The 17,390-nt window shown below is 34.6% G+C and overlaps 1 protein-coding gene across 10 annotated transcripts in view; it reads left to right on the top strand.

Moving 5' to 3' along the window:
* TTK (TTK protein kinase) overlaps window positions 1–16,352 on the top strand; it is a 54,947-nt gene extending 38,595 nt beyond the window's left edge. For all 10 annotated transcript variants that reach the window (XM_082730261.1, XM_082730258.1, XM_082730262.1 and 7 more), the window contains exons 14-22: window positions 460–552; window positions 4,701–4,858; window positions 4,981–5,132; window positions 6,631–6,755; window positions 8,795–8,875; window positions 13,254–13,430; window positions 13,788–13,872; window positions 14,190–14,287; window positions 15,859–16,352. In XM_082730261.1, the coding sequence (XP_082586387.1) occupies window positions 460–552; window positions 4,701–4,858; window positions 4,981–5,132; window positions 6,631–6,755; window positions 8,795–8,875; window positions 13,254–13,430; window positions 13,788–13,872; window positions 14,190–14,287; window positions 15,859–15,942 (1,053 nt within the window). In that variant the 3' untranslated portion in view covers window positions 15,943–16,352. The remainder of the gene's footprint in view (window positions 1–459; window positions 553–4,700; window positions 4,859–4,980; window positions 5,133–6,630; window positions 6,756–8,794; window positions 8,876–13,253; window positions 13,431–13,787; window positions 13,873–14,189; window positions 14,288–15,858) is intronic.
* The last annotated feature ends 1,038 nt before the right edge of the window (window positions 16,353–17,390 follow it).

The raw sequence follows: 17,390 nt of genomic DNA, 5'->3' as shown, positions 1-17,390 counted from the left end.
AAATCTTTTAAAATAAATAAATTAATTAAAAAGCAAAAGCAAGTTAGAGGGGGACACCTAGGAAGTTTACACATTAATAAATTTATTTCTTTGACTAAAATAAAGTAAATTTCCTCCTTAAAATATTGTGACTGGGGGCGCCTGGGTGGCTCAGTGGGTTAATAAGCCTCTGCCTTCGGCTCAGGTCATGATCCCAGGGTCCTGGGATCAGGCCCCGCATCGGGCTCTCTGCTCAGGAAGCCTGCTTCCCTTCCTCTCTCTCTGCCTGCCTCTCTGCCTACTTGTGATCTCTGTCAAATAAATAAATAAAATCTTTAAAAAAAAAATTGTGACTGATACCTAATTACTTAATATTTAAGATAATTTCAAAATTGGAAGCATTTCAATGTACTAAATGCAAGCTAATTTCTCAGGCATAGTCTTTGCACATTTGAATCTTTACATTTTTTAATTATTTAGATCTCAGCATCCTCTTCAACAAATGAATGCATTTCAGTTAAAGGAAGAATGTATTCTATATTAAAGCAAATAGGAAGTGGAGGCTCAAGTAAGGTAAGTATCTTAAATGTTTAAGAGAGAAAAATGTTTTAAACTTCCTTTCTTTGTCTTTTTACCTTTTAGGGCTCTTTTTTCATAGCACCTAGGGGCCTGTATTGCTTTTGAGCCAAAAAACCCTTCTCATCCCCTGCTCCCATTTCCTCTCTCCAAGTGACATATCTCTTTAGGCCTATCTCTTAATTTCAGTTCTCTGTTCTTCCCTCTAATGTCTTGTGCTTCCAAATTTCTTCTCTAAATGACATTAGTATTGACTTCAGGATGGCAAATGAAGCTATATCACAAACTGTCTTGTGTGAATAATATTTTGAATAACATTTTGGGCTAATTCGGCAAGATATTTGATTAATTTTTTGAGTTTTTTGCGTTTTTCTTTTCAAAAACAGTTTAATAATGTGAAATTTCTGGAATTGGAATAGATCATTTGCTAAATTTATCTGAGTTCTAAATTAATACAGTTCTAATTCTCTGGGTGGAAAGCACCTCAAAAGAGTTATCTATACTTGTACCATCTTTAGTTCTTATTCTGTTCTCAAATCTACTTAAGTCTGATTTTTATCTTCATCCCTCACCAAAACAGTTATCAGGATCACCAATGATCTCCATATTTTTTGCCAAATCTAATTCTTAGCTTTAATTGTGGGTTACTCAGCATTTGGGGCAGTTGATTGTTCTTGCCTTGTTGAAACTTTTTTGCCCCATTTGGCCTCTCTCAGTTTTCCTCTTCTTCAAGGGGCCTTTCCTTTCCAGTCTTCTTCCTGTCTCTTATCTTAATGACACAATGTCCCCAGGCCTCAGCCCTTGATCTCTTCTCTTCCTAAACTCACTTCACTCCTTTGGTGTTGTCCAGTCTCCTGAATTTAAGTATCCTGCATATGCTGATAATTCCCAAACATATTTCTAACTCAGACCTCTCCCTTGAATTCCAGACTTGTATATCCAGTATGACTGCTTTCTATCTCTTCTCGGGTATCTACCAGGTATTTAAAACTTAATATGTCCTGAACATTACTCTGGCTCTAGTCTTTCCCAGTTCAGTAAATGGTGGCTTTGTTCTTCCACTAGTTAGGCCAAAAACTCTGGAATCATTGACTTCACTTTCTCTCTCACATACATCCAGCCAATCAGCAAATCTTGTTGGTTTTACCTCAGAGGATATCCAGCATGTGACCATTTCTCACCACCTCTACTGTTAACATTTTGGTCAAATCAGCTGCCATATTTTCACCTGGTTTGTTATAATAGCTTTCTTAGTCTCATTGATTCAATCCTTGCTCTTCTGGTGTATTTTCTTTTTTTTTTTTTTCTTTTAAGATTGATTTTTTATCTTAGACCTTTTATAGACGATTTTCTGCAACTTGTTAATTCAGAAAACGAAGCCCAGAACGGTTTTCTCTTCATGAGTCTGAGCCTGATTCTCCTGGTGTATTTTCTCATAAGAGTCAGTTTTCCTCTAGACATCCTCATCTCTTTGCTCAAATGTCTTCTCAATTAGGCCTTCCTTGACCACACCTCCCACCTTCCAATTGCTGGTGAGCTCCATTTCCTTCTTTATTTTGCTCTGTAGCTCATCCTCTAGTGTGCTCTGTAATTTCCTTATTTGGTTTGTTGTTTGTGTCTTCCTGCATTTCAATGTGAGTTGCATCAAGGTAGGGTTGTTTGTCTGATTTCCTCAACAATGGTTGCTCTGTAACCTGAAATAGTGCCTAGAATGTAACAGATTAAAGTAATTTGTGGATGAATGTCCTTACTCAACTCCTGCTGTTTTAAATTGTTAAGGATGATCTATGAAGCATAACCCATTGGGTTTAAGTTTTATGTATTTTCTAAGCCAGCCAACAATAACTAGATCTGTTTTAAGACTGCCGTGTTAGCTTATTATAAATAAGGTAGGTATATTACGATGTGTAACAATTGTTCAATAATATTAGTTTCTTTTTTGTACACATTTTCTTCTTTCCATTGCCTCAAATTTCAGGCATGAGAACAAAGGGACAATACAGTTGACTTTTATCAATGTTAGAATTATCTGATTTAGTTGCTTTAATAGGAATTCTTTGGTTAATATTTATTATTCTTTAGTTATATTTGAAGAGTGTCAAGGTGTGATATTAGTGGCATGTTTTCAGAGGATATAAAATGATCTTGCTGATGTTTTAAACATTTTTTTCCTTGGAGCATAATGACAATGCTAGCTTAAATTAAGAGCCAGGTGATGAAGGCTTGACTGACCCATATTTTTTTTTAATATGATTACCTTTAATTGTTATAGTGGAGTTGAAAAAATCACCATGCCTCAGAGAAAGAGAGCAACACGCTTTATGAAACAGTGTATGTTCTATTCTAGAGTTCAGACAGTGACCAACATATACTGTATGAAGAGCATTTAGAAAGGTCATGGGGCAATTAGGGATGGTCATGACACTGGCCATTTCTTTAACTATTTCTATTTCTTTAACTTTCCATGAAACTGAAAATGATAACTGGTACTATCTCTATGAAATGGAAATAAGGTCTACCTAATCATTAGTTATTGTAAGAGTTTTGCCAGAGCAGGGGCAAAAGGGGGCTGAAAGCACATACATGAAAAAGTTGATTTAAAAGTTTTCATTTCCTCTAAAACTTGGAGATCTTATTATGTTGTTTTAATATCCTGCAAATCCTCTTTCTGTTAAACCCGACAACTTTAATAGGTTCTAAAATGTACACTTTATTCTGTCCTAATAGGCCGTAAAGATAGTAGGTAACTTTGCTGCACTCCAAATATATCATCTCGGTCATCCTTCCAAACCTGTGTGGTAGATACTAGTAATAACATTTTAATTGTATTAGTGTAGTAAATACTTTCAATTCTCTGAGGTTAGTAAGGCTGTTTACCTTTTACAAAGTGCCTTTATATATTTTAAAATTCCTTTTATCTCTTCCCTTGTTATTTTCTGCTGTCTCTTTCCCTATCACTGTTTTAATGCCTGTCCCTGTCTAATTTGCTATGTGTGCAAGTAAAACTGGTAATACTTTGTTAGAGTTTAGTATTTAAAACTTTAAAGTAACTAAGCTTGTTAGTGCAGTTACAATGCATGATTCTCGTAACACTTCCTTTCATATTCCTTTCCCCAACCTGCTGAGTAGTCAAGGTTAAATGGCTTTTGAGTAAATGATATTTTATTTCATTGTGTCCAAAGGGATAAATGAATGTAATTTTTCTTGCTGGCCCTGGCATTTGTATTTATATTCATGCATTTCAGAAGCCTCAACCCTATTGCATATTTGTTGAAAGTTAGACACATTAACAGGGTTTTCTATTTTTCAAAATGTATTACCTGCCCCAACAACATTGGTTAAAAGTTAATATCATTATAGCCAGAGCAGTTCGATCTGGACCTCAGAGATCCTGACAGTGGGCTTATAGGAACATCTTGTTCCTATCAACTTGACTTTGAAAATTGGACCTAATCCACTTTTCACAACTGAATATACAGATAGATTACAATTACTACAGATTTTAAAATACTCTCTACCACATGAATGAAATGTCAGTTCCAGGCACAATGGAAAAAACACCATCTGTGAAATGAATTGACTCTTTATGACAGCCCTTAGATGTTCTTAACATTTTTGAATGTCTTCTTCTTTAGGTTATTTTCCTGGTTAAGGCATCTGATAGAGTTACAAATGTATATGAAATTGCAATTATCTTTTTTATATGTTAATATAAAACCTTTTTAGGTTTACCCCTTTGCATTATAGAATGCCCATTGTTGGGGTGCCTGGGTGGATCAGTGGGTTAAAGTCTCTGCCTTTCGCTCAGGTCATGATCCCAGAGTCCTGGGATCGATCCCTGCATCCAGCTCTCTGCTTAGCGGGGAGCCTGCTTCCTCCTGTCTCTCTGCCTGCCTCTCTGCCTACTTGTGATCTCTGTCTATCAAATAAATAAATAAAATCTTAGAATGCCCTTTGTCATAGGTAGCTGAGAATGGTCTTTTAACTCTTCTAAGATTTTTTTCCCTTCAATACTCAAAATAAGCCCAGATATGTTTGATTATTCATATCAGTATTCCTTAACCTAAAATTCTAGTAAATAGAGAAGTATTACAATAATGTAAATGTAGTGCATTCTAAACTTTTTCTTTTGTTCTACTATATAGGTATTCCAGGTATTGAATGAAAAGAAACAGATACATGCCATAAAATATGTGAACTTAGAAGAAGCAGATAATCAAACAATTGAGAGTTACCGGAATGAAATTGCTTACTTAAATAAACTACAACAACACAGTGATAAGATCATCCGACTTTATGATTAGTAAGAATTTTCTTAATTTGAAAAGAAAATTATTTTTGGTATAATTCTTTAGAATTAGTGAATCTTAATAGTATAACCTAACCATGTATTGTTTTGGATTTTTAATTTGTTTTTAATGGCAGTGAAATCACGGACCAGTACATTTACATGGTAATGGAGTGTGGAAATATAGACCTAAATAGTTGGCTTAAAAAGAAAAAATCCATCAATCCATGGGAACGCAAAAGTTACTGGAAAAATATGTTGGAGGCAGTTTACACAATTCATCAACATGGTATTTTAAAATCTCTTCTTATGCAGAGTTATAATAATCATTAATATTGTCATCTTAGAGAAATATGCTATTAATTTTTAGGTATTTGTTATTGGCACCTTTAGACAAGATAAATAATTGGAAGCTCATTTAAAGATGAAGGGACAAAACACCATTTCTTTTTCTCTTTTTTTTTTTTTTTTTTAAGATTTTATTTATTTGACAGAGATCACAAGTAGGCAGACAGGCAGCAGAGAGAGTGGAGGAAGCAGGCTCCCCGCCAAGCAGAGAGCCTGATGCGGGGCTCGATCCCAGGACCCTGAGATCATGACCTGAGCTGAAGGCAGAGGCTTTAACCCGTTGAACCACCCAGGTGCCCCAAAAAACCATTTCTTTAAAGCATTTTTTACCAAAGGATATAGTGCATGAACTCAAGTCCCCATAGCCATAATGTATCCATAATGCAAAATATACCCATATCTTTTTTTTTTTTTAAGATTTTGTTTATTTTTTTTGACGCAGAGAGAGATCACAAGTAGGCAGAGAGGCAGGCAGAGAGAAGGGGAAGCAGGCTTCCTGCTGAGCAGAGAGTCTGATGTGGGGCTCGATGCCAGGACCCTGAGATGATGACCTGAGCCAAAGGCAGAAGCCTCTGCTCAATATATCCCCTCCCCTTAACCCACTGAGCCACCCAGGCCCCACCCCCCATATCTTTTTTAGTATTAACATAGTCCATTAACTGCGTCTCCAAGTAGTTCATGATAGCAGATCTGAGACTTTGGGGGTTGGGCATCTCAAAAATCTGAGATGTTTATTTCTCTCGTTCTCTTGGTCATTTTGTATTGTGTACCCTGTGTGGGAGTTAGTTTCATTCTTTTTCAATTGTTAGCCCTAAGTTGTTTTTTTTTTTTTTTTTTTTTTTTGTTTGTTTTTTTACTTTACTTGGACTAGGTTCTTTTTAGGACTTCTCTGCCTTTACTGTATCCTTTTTAAAAAAATAACATTTAACTTAGATAATTGTAATTTTTTTCCCCTCATGTCTCCTGTAAATTAAAAGATAATTCATCAGTGATTAAGGTCAGGGTTGTAGGGATTAGGGTCTTAACACCTGGCAGTATAATTTACAATGTTATATAGTAGTTGGTGAATCACAGTGGTTTTAAGATTATTAACTCTGAAGCCAGACTGCCTGGGTCAAGTCTGGCCCTGTCACTTAAGGCTATATGATCTTGAACAAATTACTCAAGCTCTTTGTCTTAGCTTCCTCTCTTAAAAAGTGGTGATAATAATAGTACAGTAATTACCCAGCGCTGGTATGAAAATTAAGTGATTCAATCTAAGCAGCAAACTTAGAGGAGTATCTGGCACATAGCAGATGCTGTTTCTTTTTAGAAAATTTTAAAAATGAACATTTAATTTGATTGACTAAAGGAATCAACTTGGCCAGTAGATTGTGAAAATTTTTGGTACTTACAGTGTTTTACATTGTTTAATATTACAATGGATTTTTATTCTAAAGGCATCGTTCACAGTGATCTGAAACCTGCTAATTTTCTGATAGTTGATGGAATGCTAAAGTTAATTGACTTTGGGATTGCAAACCAAATGCAACCAGATACAACAAGTATTGTTAAAGACTCTCAGGTAAGTGAATGGTTGGTTACCACACACTACAGTTCAAATCCTTTTTACCTGTAAAGCATTTTGCTAACAGGGATTTTATTTTTTCCCTTCTCATTCTTTAAAGGACTTAAAACCTTTGTATAAGAATAAATACTTTAAGAATCAAAACCAGGGACGCCTGGATGACTCAGTTGGTTAAGCAGCTGCCTTCGGCTCAGGTCATGATCCCAGCATCCTGGGATCGAGTCCCACATCGGGCTTCTTGCTTGGTGGGGAGCCTGTTTCTCCCTCTGCCTCTGCCTGCCATTCTGTCTGCCTGTGCTCACTCTCTCTCCCGATCTCTCTCTGACAAATAAATAAATAAAATCTTTAAAAAAAGAAAAAAAAAGAATCAAAACCATATTTAATACACTTTAGTATAGGAAGCCAATATTAGGTAGAAGTAAATTGAGCAATTTTGAATGATTTTCCTATAGTTGAGGTAGAGAAGCAGTAATACCTATCTTGGAGATCATCTTGGTCATGATCTTGAGTTCACCTAAAACCGTCTCAGAAATACCTGGTAACAACCAAAGAGGAAATTTCAGTTACATATTTTTCATTGTCTCTGAGGTAAGATTATTTCATTCTTCTGGAGAAGTAAAGCTTTTCCTATCACTTGCATTTGAAAAAATCCTTTTTTTTTTTTTTTAGTAACTTTTTTAAGATTTATTTTTTTTATTTCAGAGAGAGAGTGAGCAAGCAGCAAGTGCAAGTGAGGGGAGAGGCAGAGGGAGAAAGAGAGAAAAAATCCTTAAGCAAATTCCCCGATGAGTGGGAAGCTCGATCCCAGGGCCCTGAGATCATGACACGAGCAGAAATCTAGAGATGGCCACTTAACTGACTGAGCCACTCACGCTCCCCTGAAAAAAATTTCTCAAGTGGGCCTTCATAGTGGAAACACCATAATGAGTACTGTACCCAACTGCATTTTTCTAATAGGATATGCAGTCATAAACTTAATACATTTGTCCCCATAAAAACTAAGGTGATGACACTAAAAAATAACTAAATATAATCCTACTTAGAGCCAATATGATGTGTTCCGCATATGCAGGTTTTTGATGTGGATCTGCCATAATCCTAGAAGTAAAACTAGACCTTTTTTTAGGAGGAATAGATGGACAGTATGCCCTTGAAAAAATTCTATTTGACAGTGACTTCTCTTTGTATTGTCAATGTGGCTGAACATTAGAGCTCCTGGGTGGCTTAGTTAGCTAAGTGTCCGACTCTTGATTTCAGCTCACATTGTGATCTCAGGGTCATGGGATGGAGCCCTAGGTCAGGCTCCCTGCTCAATGGGGAATCTGCTGCTCTTGGTCTCCTGCCCCTCCCCCTGCTCATGTCCTTACATGCATGCAAGCATACTCTCGCTAACATAAGTAAATCTTTTAAAAATGTACGGCTGAACATTTAGTTGTAAATCAGCTTGAAGATATCCTCTTTGGCAAGGTTCTAAATACAGGTATTCTTTGTTTGAAAACAGAATCATTTGTTTTAGAATAAAATAAATGCCTCATAAGGTTGGCATAATCTGACTGTGGAAGCTCTTGCATGATTTATATACCTGCCCCATCTCACTCTAGACATGGGTCTGGGGAATACTTGGAGACATATCTAGAATTTTGATAAGTTGGTTGGTTGATTTTTTTTCTTTTTTTTTTTAAGAAAAGCATTTTGGGTCTATTCCAGCACAGAAATGAGTGATATTAATTCCTTCAAAGTTTATGAACTTTTAATATAATTTTAGCATCAATAGTTTTTATGGTAGTTACTCTTCATCATCACAGAAAAAGTTCAGCATTCTGAAAGGAAGAACTTTTCTGATTATGAATCTAATTTGCTAGAGTTGTGAAGAAATTTATGTCCTAATATTCTTGTCAGTTACTTGAGTTTTTAGAAACTTACTGCAATATTTGTAATCATTCACGTTTCCAAGAGTCTAGCATCTGTGTTTTAAAAAATCAAAGGCAAAATAAAGTATTTTCATTGATTTGTGTTTTCTCTGATTTGGCATACAGGTTGGTACAGTTAATTATATGCCACCAGAAGCAATCAAAGATATGTCTTCCTCAAGAGAGAATGGGAAATCCAAGTCAAAGGTACCATGAAGGTTGTTTACATCCCATTTATTGGACATCAATAGGGAATGGGCTATACTCTGATTAAACTTAACAGCTAACTCAAAGTTGCTTAAGTTCTAAAACTTTTTAGGCCATATGAAGACCTTGCTTTCTTAAGCAAATTCTCATGGGATTTAATTTCACTGTTATTTATTGATTTGAGACTGTTCTTTTACTATTGTGCTTCTATGATGTCTCAACAGTGTGCTCCAATAAGAAATGTTACCAGGATATTTAGAGGTTTTAAAATTAAAAGTAGAAATTAAGATTAAATTAGCTCTGATTTGGACACCTTAAAAGGTATTGAATTGATGTTTGAAGTCTTTGGTTTCTTCTTTGGTTCTTACATTTTTATCTCTTACTATTTATTTATTTGTGAATTCTGCATTACCAAGTATAAATCTCATCTGTAATTTTTTTCCCAGCTTGCCACAGGCTACTTTCCTACTTACCTTATTTCATCACCTCAGTGAGCTTTGTGTTAGTCTCATTAGTGTCCCTTGTTGGACTTCTTTTGTCTGCCAGGATGCCTCTGGCTTCCAAACTAATCCTTCTTCCTCTGGAGCAATGTCACACTGTATGTGCAAGCACACGTTTAATGCAGGGACCTGCATTCAAGCAATAGATCAACCTCTTCATTAACAAATATCTTTGTGACTTAACTTGCCTACTTTCTTCATCTATAAATTAAGTTTACAAACAATACCATTAAAAACTAATTGAGGGGCACCTAGGTGGCTCAGTTGGTTAAGCGTCGGACTCTTGATTTTGGCTCAGGTCAGGGTATCAGCAGGGTCCTGAGATTGAGCGCACACCCCCTCTACACCCCGGTCAGGCTCTGCATTTGCATCTCTCTTTCCCTCTCCCTCTGCCCCTTCTGCTCGCACACATGTATGCGTGCTTTCTCTTTCTCTCAGAATAAATAAATATTTTAAAAAATAAATAAAAATAAACAGTAATTGAAGATTAAATAAGAAAGAATATAAATCAATACATTATCTAGTTCAAAATAATTGCTTAATGAATGTAATTACTAATTGTATTTTCTGTCCTAGAAAGTTGTGGCTTCTAAATATCTTCTCAGGGGCGCCTGGGTGGCTCAGTCATTAGCATCTACCTTAGGCTTAGGTCATGACCCCAGGGTTCTGGGATCAAGCCCCGCATGGGGTTCCCTGCTCAGTGGGAGGCCTGCTTCTCCCTCTCCCACTCCTGCTTGTGTTCCCTCTCTCGCTGTGTCTCTGTGAAAAAAAAAATAAATAAAATCTTTAAATAAATAAATATTTTCTCAAATAACTGATATAATATTATGTCAGAGTCTCTCATAAAATTTTTTTATATCTTTTTAGCTTCCCCTTTTAATACTTAGATTTGTTGTCTTTTTTCTTCTTCTTGGTTAGACTTACTAAGGTTTTGTTAATCTTAAAAAACAAAGTCTTTATTCTGTTTTCACTTGTTCTCTAATTAGTTTCTGCTTTTATTTTTATTATTTTTATTTCCTTCAGGTTTCTTTCTTTTTTTTTCTAGTTTCTGGGATTTTTTTTAAAGAATTTATTTATTTGACAGAGAGCACGAGAGAGCACAAGAGAGCAAGCGCGAGTGTGCGCACATAAGCAGGGGGAGCGGCAGGCAGAGAAAGAGGGAGAAGAGAAGCAGGCTCATTGTGGGGCTAGATCCCAGAACACTGGGATCATGACCTGAGCCAAAGGCAGACTCTTAACCTACTGGGCCACCAGGTGCCCCTCTAGTTTCTGGACTTAAATAATTGCTAATTTAATTTTTGTAATCTTTTTAATTAAAACTAATTTTTACTTGGAGTTTTACTTTAAATTCTACCTAGACATCTTTTGTAGTATTTGTTATTTTCATTAACTTATAAAATGTGCGATTTTAGTTTTAAAATACTATGGAATAAGATTTTTTTTAAGTAAGATTTATTTTGAATTGCATGTAGAGTTAAGATTTTTCAGTTGTCAACTCAGTGCTTTAATATTATGAGTAAATCTCCGGTCATTTGAAACACCTGCTATCCAATGGCCTTAGTGATTCTGAATAGAAGACAAATTTTTTTATCTCAACATATGAGGTAATCCCTCCTGGTAAAGAGCTCAGCTGTTCTCAAATTACTTTCTACTGAATATATGTTGGCTGCTTGGAGTTTCTGTTCTGAGATCTATCAGGCACATTCACTATTTCCCTCTGCTTTCTGTTTCAGCTACCTCTACTATTCAGTTTTTGTGGCTGTTGGTAGTTTGTCTCCATTCATATTCTGGGGTTCATGAGTAGTTTTTCACTTCGTTTTGTTGTAAATATTTTCTGTATGTATATGGTTTTGCTAACAGACTTCTCTATTTTGGGATTTGGACAGATTGAAAAGTGATGCTGTGATCTAAAAAGTAAAATAAATAAACTAAAAGAACAGACTCATATATAGAGAACAGTGATGGTTGCCAGAGGGGAGGAGGCTAAGAGATTGTGCAAAATGGGTGAAGAGGAGTGGGAGGTACTGGACTCCATTTACAGAATGAGTAAGTCAGGGGATGAAAGGCACAACAGAGAATAGAGTCAGTGGTATTTTAACAGTTGTGTGTTGACAGGTGGCAGCCACACTTAAGGTGAGCATAGCATAGTATGTTGAGTTGTCAAACCACTATGTTGTACACCTGAAACTAATGTAACGTCTGTCAACCATACATCAATTAAAGAAATAAATAAGAACAACTATTGCCACAGCCACTGCCATTTTTCCATAATTTGAAATCCTTTTAAGTCCATGATTTATTTAGAAATAGATTTAATTTCCAGATGGTTAAGTTGGAGGAGGGTTTTTAATTATTATTAATTCATTTTTAGTTTTCTTTGTGTTCAGATAGTGGAATCTATTTTATCTGCCATTTTCTGAAAGGCATGTGAAAATTTCTCTACCACTCCCCCCAAGAGAATTTAATACAGTTTTTACTTAATATAGTTCTATTAAATGTAGTTTCAATGCATAGATAGATGTTTGTGACTATCCTCTCCTCTTCGTTGGTCATTTTAAATTTTAAATTTGGCATTTTAAAATGGCTTTTCTGCTTTTAGAAGTATACTGCTATGTTCCTATTCTCTTTTTCTAATATTAATATTCCTATTCTGCCCCCCCCCTTTTTCTGCATTTGGTTATGTGTCCATTTTTTTTTTCTTCTTTCCTCATTTGGTTTAGATGAATTTTTTTTGACAGCATATTTGTTTTGTTTTAATGTATGTTTGAGTATCTACCTTTTAAAAGGAATTTAAACCCTTCTCACTTATCATGCCCACTTCTATGTTTTATCTTATTCTTGTTCTTTTTAAAGTCAAAATGATGATTGTTTTAATATTGCATTATTTCTAATGAGAGTATTTAATGCAAAGAACACTTAATAGGAAATAACATTCCTTGATTACTTACTATACTCAGAAATTACTCTCTATGGTTATGTGTATCTCATGGTTATATCATTCATTTAATGCCCATGACAATATACTTTTATTATTTCTATTTTAGAGCTGAGGAAATGGATCTACATAGAATTACTAGCCAGTAATAAGGCCAGGAATCAAATCTAGCCCAGCCTGGCTCTACATGTATTCTTGGGTTTAGGATAGCTCAACTTAACCTTTAAAAAAAAAAAAAAAAAATCTAAAAACAAAAAAAAAAATCTATGCATACTTATATGTTATGCATTTATATAAAAATTTATCCTAATCCTGGGTCATGTGGGTGGCTTAATCAGGTAAGCGTCTGACTTTTGATTTCGACTCAAGTCATGATCTCCCTCAGTGGTGAGATCAAGCCCTGCCTTGTGCTTAGCACAGAGTCTCCTTGGGATTCTCTCTCTCTCTCTCTCTCTCTCTCTCTCTGCCTCTGCTCCTTCCCCTGCTCTCACCTTTTTGATCTCTCTCTAATAAATAAAATATTAAAAATTATTTATTGTAATCCAGTAATTTTGGAGAAAACAAGTAAATTTAAGACTTGCAGTTCTTTAGTCTTTAATATTTTCACAAGCTGACAAGAACATAATAATATGTTTCATTTGAAATATTTTAATTATGAGTTTGTTAAGAGATGTAAAGGAAAGCTCATCTCTTAATAAAATAACCAAATATAACAACTAGATATATATACTAACCAAATATAACAACTATATAAAACTAGAAAAAGATATTTTTTCATGTAAATCTAATCTAGTACTTGTCCATTCATTGAGGTTTAGTTATGATTTTAAATGTTAGGGATTTTATGTGTACATGTGTGTATAAAATATTCTTACATATAATTTTATGTTAAGATTATAGCAACTTAGTATTCTTTTTTTTTTTTTTTTTTCCTCCTAACTAGATAAGCCCCAAAAGTGATGTTTGGTCCTTAGGTTGCATTTTGTACTATATGACTTATGGGAAGACACCATTTCAGCATATAATTAATCAGATTTCTAAATTACATGCCATAATCGACCCTAATCATGAAATCGAATTTCCTGATATTCCAGAGAAAGATCTTCAAGATGTGTTAAAGGTAACATTAATAGTATATGAATATAGAAGAACAGTATTTCATATACTCAAATTATTTGCCTAGAAGAAATAGTTGAACTCACTGGAATTATGTAACTGGCTTTGATAAATACATCTGGTCTATTGAAAGGAATTCCTGAATGAATTACTTTTTAAGTCATGATAAGCTCACTTTGAAGGTGTTTTAAAACTTGCAAATACTTGGGGATTTTGCAAAAATGACTTGTGAAATAATCTTGTTACTTCTGAGAAGGCTATCTAGAAAGCAACTTCTGTAGTATGATACAATCTTGAATAACACTTTATATCAGTATTACATTAAGAAAACTTGATTGTGTTTTAATTCTTATTTTTATAGTGTTGTCTAATAAGGGACCCTAAGCAGAGGATATCCATTCCTGAGCTTCTGACACATCCATATGTTCAAATTCAAACTCACCCAGGTACTTCTTTGAAAATCAGTTTATTAGTAACTACTAATACAAAGAGATGTCTAGCTATAACAAAAAAACAGAATATGAAATGGCTTCTCATCCCAGCCTGCCTCCTTCCATAAGGAAGTTCCTTTTATGCTAAAATACTAAAATAAATGAAATTCCTTTGTTTTTACTTGCTGGCATTCATATTTACTTATCCTAAGTAAGTGCTATGATTAGAAGTCAGTTAATTGTGCTGTTAATCAGAATGTATTTGTATCTGACATTTATGATTTTATATTTTATATTGGTATGGGCATGTTACTGATTATATGTTTTGGCAGGTAACCAGATGGCTAAGGGCACCACTGAAGAAATGAAATATGTTCTGGGCCAACTCGTTGGTCTGAATTCTCCTAACTCCATTTTGAAAGCTGCTAAAGTAAGAATGTCTATTCTCTTTCTACATTACTTTTAAATGTTCTGTATAGTTTAGTGAGTAAGACACTTAGGTAATCCAAAGAAAAGTTGGTCTAATCATTACATCAACTATGAAGCATATTTCTACATTTAAATACTTAATGTGTGCTTTTTGACAAATGTAGACCTGATTGATTCACATTCTTATTCTGCAGACAGCATAATTGAAAGTATTTTGTCGTATTAGGTACATTCCTAAAATTGCTGTCAGATCTCAACTGGAATAAATTTCATAAGGAATTTGTCATTTAAATCAACAACATTCTTAACACAGCTTTTGAATTAATTTCTTCTAGTCTTTTTTTTTTTCCAGAAGGCATCTTGAGAATCTCTGTGTTTGTTATATGTAATGGCTTAAAGCTGTATACAGCAGTAGGAACATTTCTCAAAGCAAATGTCTCAAACCTTCCATTCAGCCTCCCAGTGTTTATTTCTATCTATACCACCATTTTTTTTTCTTTTTTTTTAAATTTTTATACAACCCCACAGGCGCCCAGGGGGTTCCCACCTACCCCCCCACACCCACCGAGGGACGCGGGGCACACGCACACACACGGCCCGACGGGGCCACTGGGCAGTCCCCTCCCAACGGCCACGCAAAGACCGTGGCGTATACCACCATTTTTTAATCTTGTTGCCATCACACCCCTAGAACCCTATATATGCTTATTGACCAACTGGTTTAGTTACCAAGCAGTTACTAATTATTTATTTCCATTATAGTGTTACTATAAAATTATGGTACATTAAAAACCCTCTTAGTATCAAAAACTTTGATACATTCTGGAGGAATTTATTATGCATTCACTATTATATTTGCATTCATGGCATTAAGGTAAATTTTTTCTTAAAATTTTCTTATGTGCTTGTGGTTAAATCAGTGTCTTTACCAATTCAAGTTGGACAAAATTTGTTTTATAATTTTACTCTATTTCATATCTTCATGTTTTACATTTCTTACCCGTGTATTATTTAGGGCCTTTTATAAATAAAATTGAAATGAATTATCTTTACTACTAAGGTTATGTTATGTGTTCCTTCAGGGTAGAGATGTGTGTTATCTTTATAAAGGTTGGCTTAGTCTTAAATCTTTTAAAATATGTAGATTTTAAATTAGCTAATTCTGTTTATTTATAACTATATTTTTAAGGTCAACTGTTTATTAGTTGAAATATCATCTGATACACATCTGATGAGTGTATTTTAAAGTGTAGCAATTTATCTAAGACTGGATTTATTTAAGAAAAAATATGGGAGAGTAAGGCCTTTAAGATGTATATATATATGCTTATTAATGACTATGTTACATTTCTTTCATAGAACGATGGAGCTGTATCTCATGATAGTGGATTCTTAGGTCAAGCTAGGTGTTTACTGTTCTTAATTATCTTCAGTCATTTATAAAATAATTTTCTAATTTTAAGAATAAGAGAGAAATTCACTACATATTAGAATATATGTAGTTATCTTTACTCATCTGATAATACATTGAATTTTAGAAGTTACAAAACAGGTGTGTGTTTTTCATTTCAGACTTTATATGACCGCTATAGTAGTGCTGAAAGTCATGATTCCTCTTCATCCAAGACTTTTGAAAAAAAATGGGAGAAAAAATGATTGGCAGCTACTCATAAGTTGTCAGATATCACCTATAAAATATACGGACTATTGTACTCTTGATTCTCTGTGGAAATCTGCTTTTAAAGATGACTTCACCCTAAGATGTCAATGGCAGAAAAATTCAGTGCATTAACTTCAAAAGAAAACTATAAAAATAATAACCACTAATGATACTGTATATATTAAGTTGTTTTCTCTTATTCTTTCCTGTAAATCTACTCTATTTGATACCATTTCACATTTAGAATAGTGGGTGAACAACTGAAATATATTCTGAAGAACTATGTAAATAAAGCTTTGTAGCATAAAATGACACTAAAATGTAAAAATTGTATAATTATTTTCTTTAAGCAAATGTACTGCTGGTGTGGCAGCATAATTCTTAATAAAAAATTGAATTAAGGGAAGACACACGAGTAGAATTTAGTAAATGAACTTCAAGAAGAAAATTCCAAAGGGTTTGAATTCTAAAATAGATTTCCTAATTGCTTTATGGTACTGATATAGTCCAGAGTTTTAGGGCTGTACTTTGATGATTCTTTTAATTCTCTCTGATTCTTTATGATATCTATTGCTTAGTGTTGAGAGTATCATACTGGCTTTTTATTTCTTTAATTTTATTTATTTATTTTTAAAGATTTTATTTACTTATTTCACAGAGACACAGTGAGGGAGGGAACACAAGCAGGGGGAGTGGGAGAGGGAAAGAGAGGCTTCCCAAAGAGAAAGGAGCCTGATGTGGGGCTTGACCCCAGGACCCTGGGATCATGACCTGAGCCAAAGGCAGACGCTTTACAAGTGAGCCACCCAGGCAGCCCTATCGTGCTGGCTTCTGTGGTATAAGTTATATAGGACATGCCCTCACTATGTGGCTTGCTTGGTAATTACAAATGTAGTCTTAGAGTCTTCAGGACTGAGTCTAGTAGACTTTGCTCCCAACCCCTTTTCTTTTCTTTTTTTAGATTTCAATTGACCTATTTAAAAATTAAGCCTTTTAGATCTGGTTTAGGTTCACAGCAAAATTGAGGGGAATGTGTAGAAATTTCCTATATAGCTCTCGCCCCAATACATGTACAGTCTCTCTCATTATCAGCATCCCCCACAAGACTGGTACATTTGTTAAAAATAATGAACCTACAATGACAGGCCATAATAATCACCCAAAGTCTGTAGTTTACATACAGTTCAGTCTTGGTAGTATACATTCTATACGTTTGGACAAATGTATGATGACAAGTATCCATCATAATACTATCAGTATTTTCATTGCCCTAAAAATCTTGTGTACTCCTCCTATTCACCTGTCCCCTACCCTATAATCACTGGGTCTTGCTGATCTTCTAATAGTCTCAATAGTTTTGCTTGTTCCAGAATATTATATAGTTGGAGTTATAAAATAGGTAGCCTTTTCAGATTAGTTTCTTTCACTTAGAAAAATTCCTCCA

This window comes from Mustela nivalis, assembly GCF_964662115.1.
Source record: "Mustela nivalis genome assembly, chromosome: 5".
Classification (NCBI taxonomy): Eukaryota; Metazoa; Chordata; class Mammalia; order Carnivora; family Mustelidae; genus Mustela; species Mustela nivalis.
This window is presented reverse-complemented; position numbering and strand designations above follow the sequence as displayed.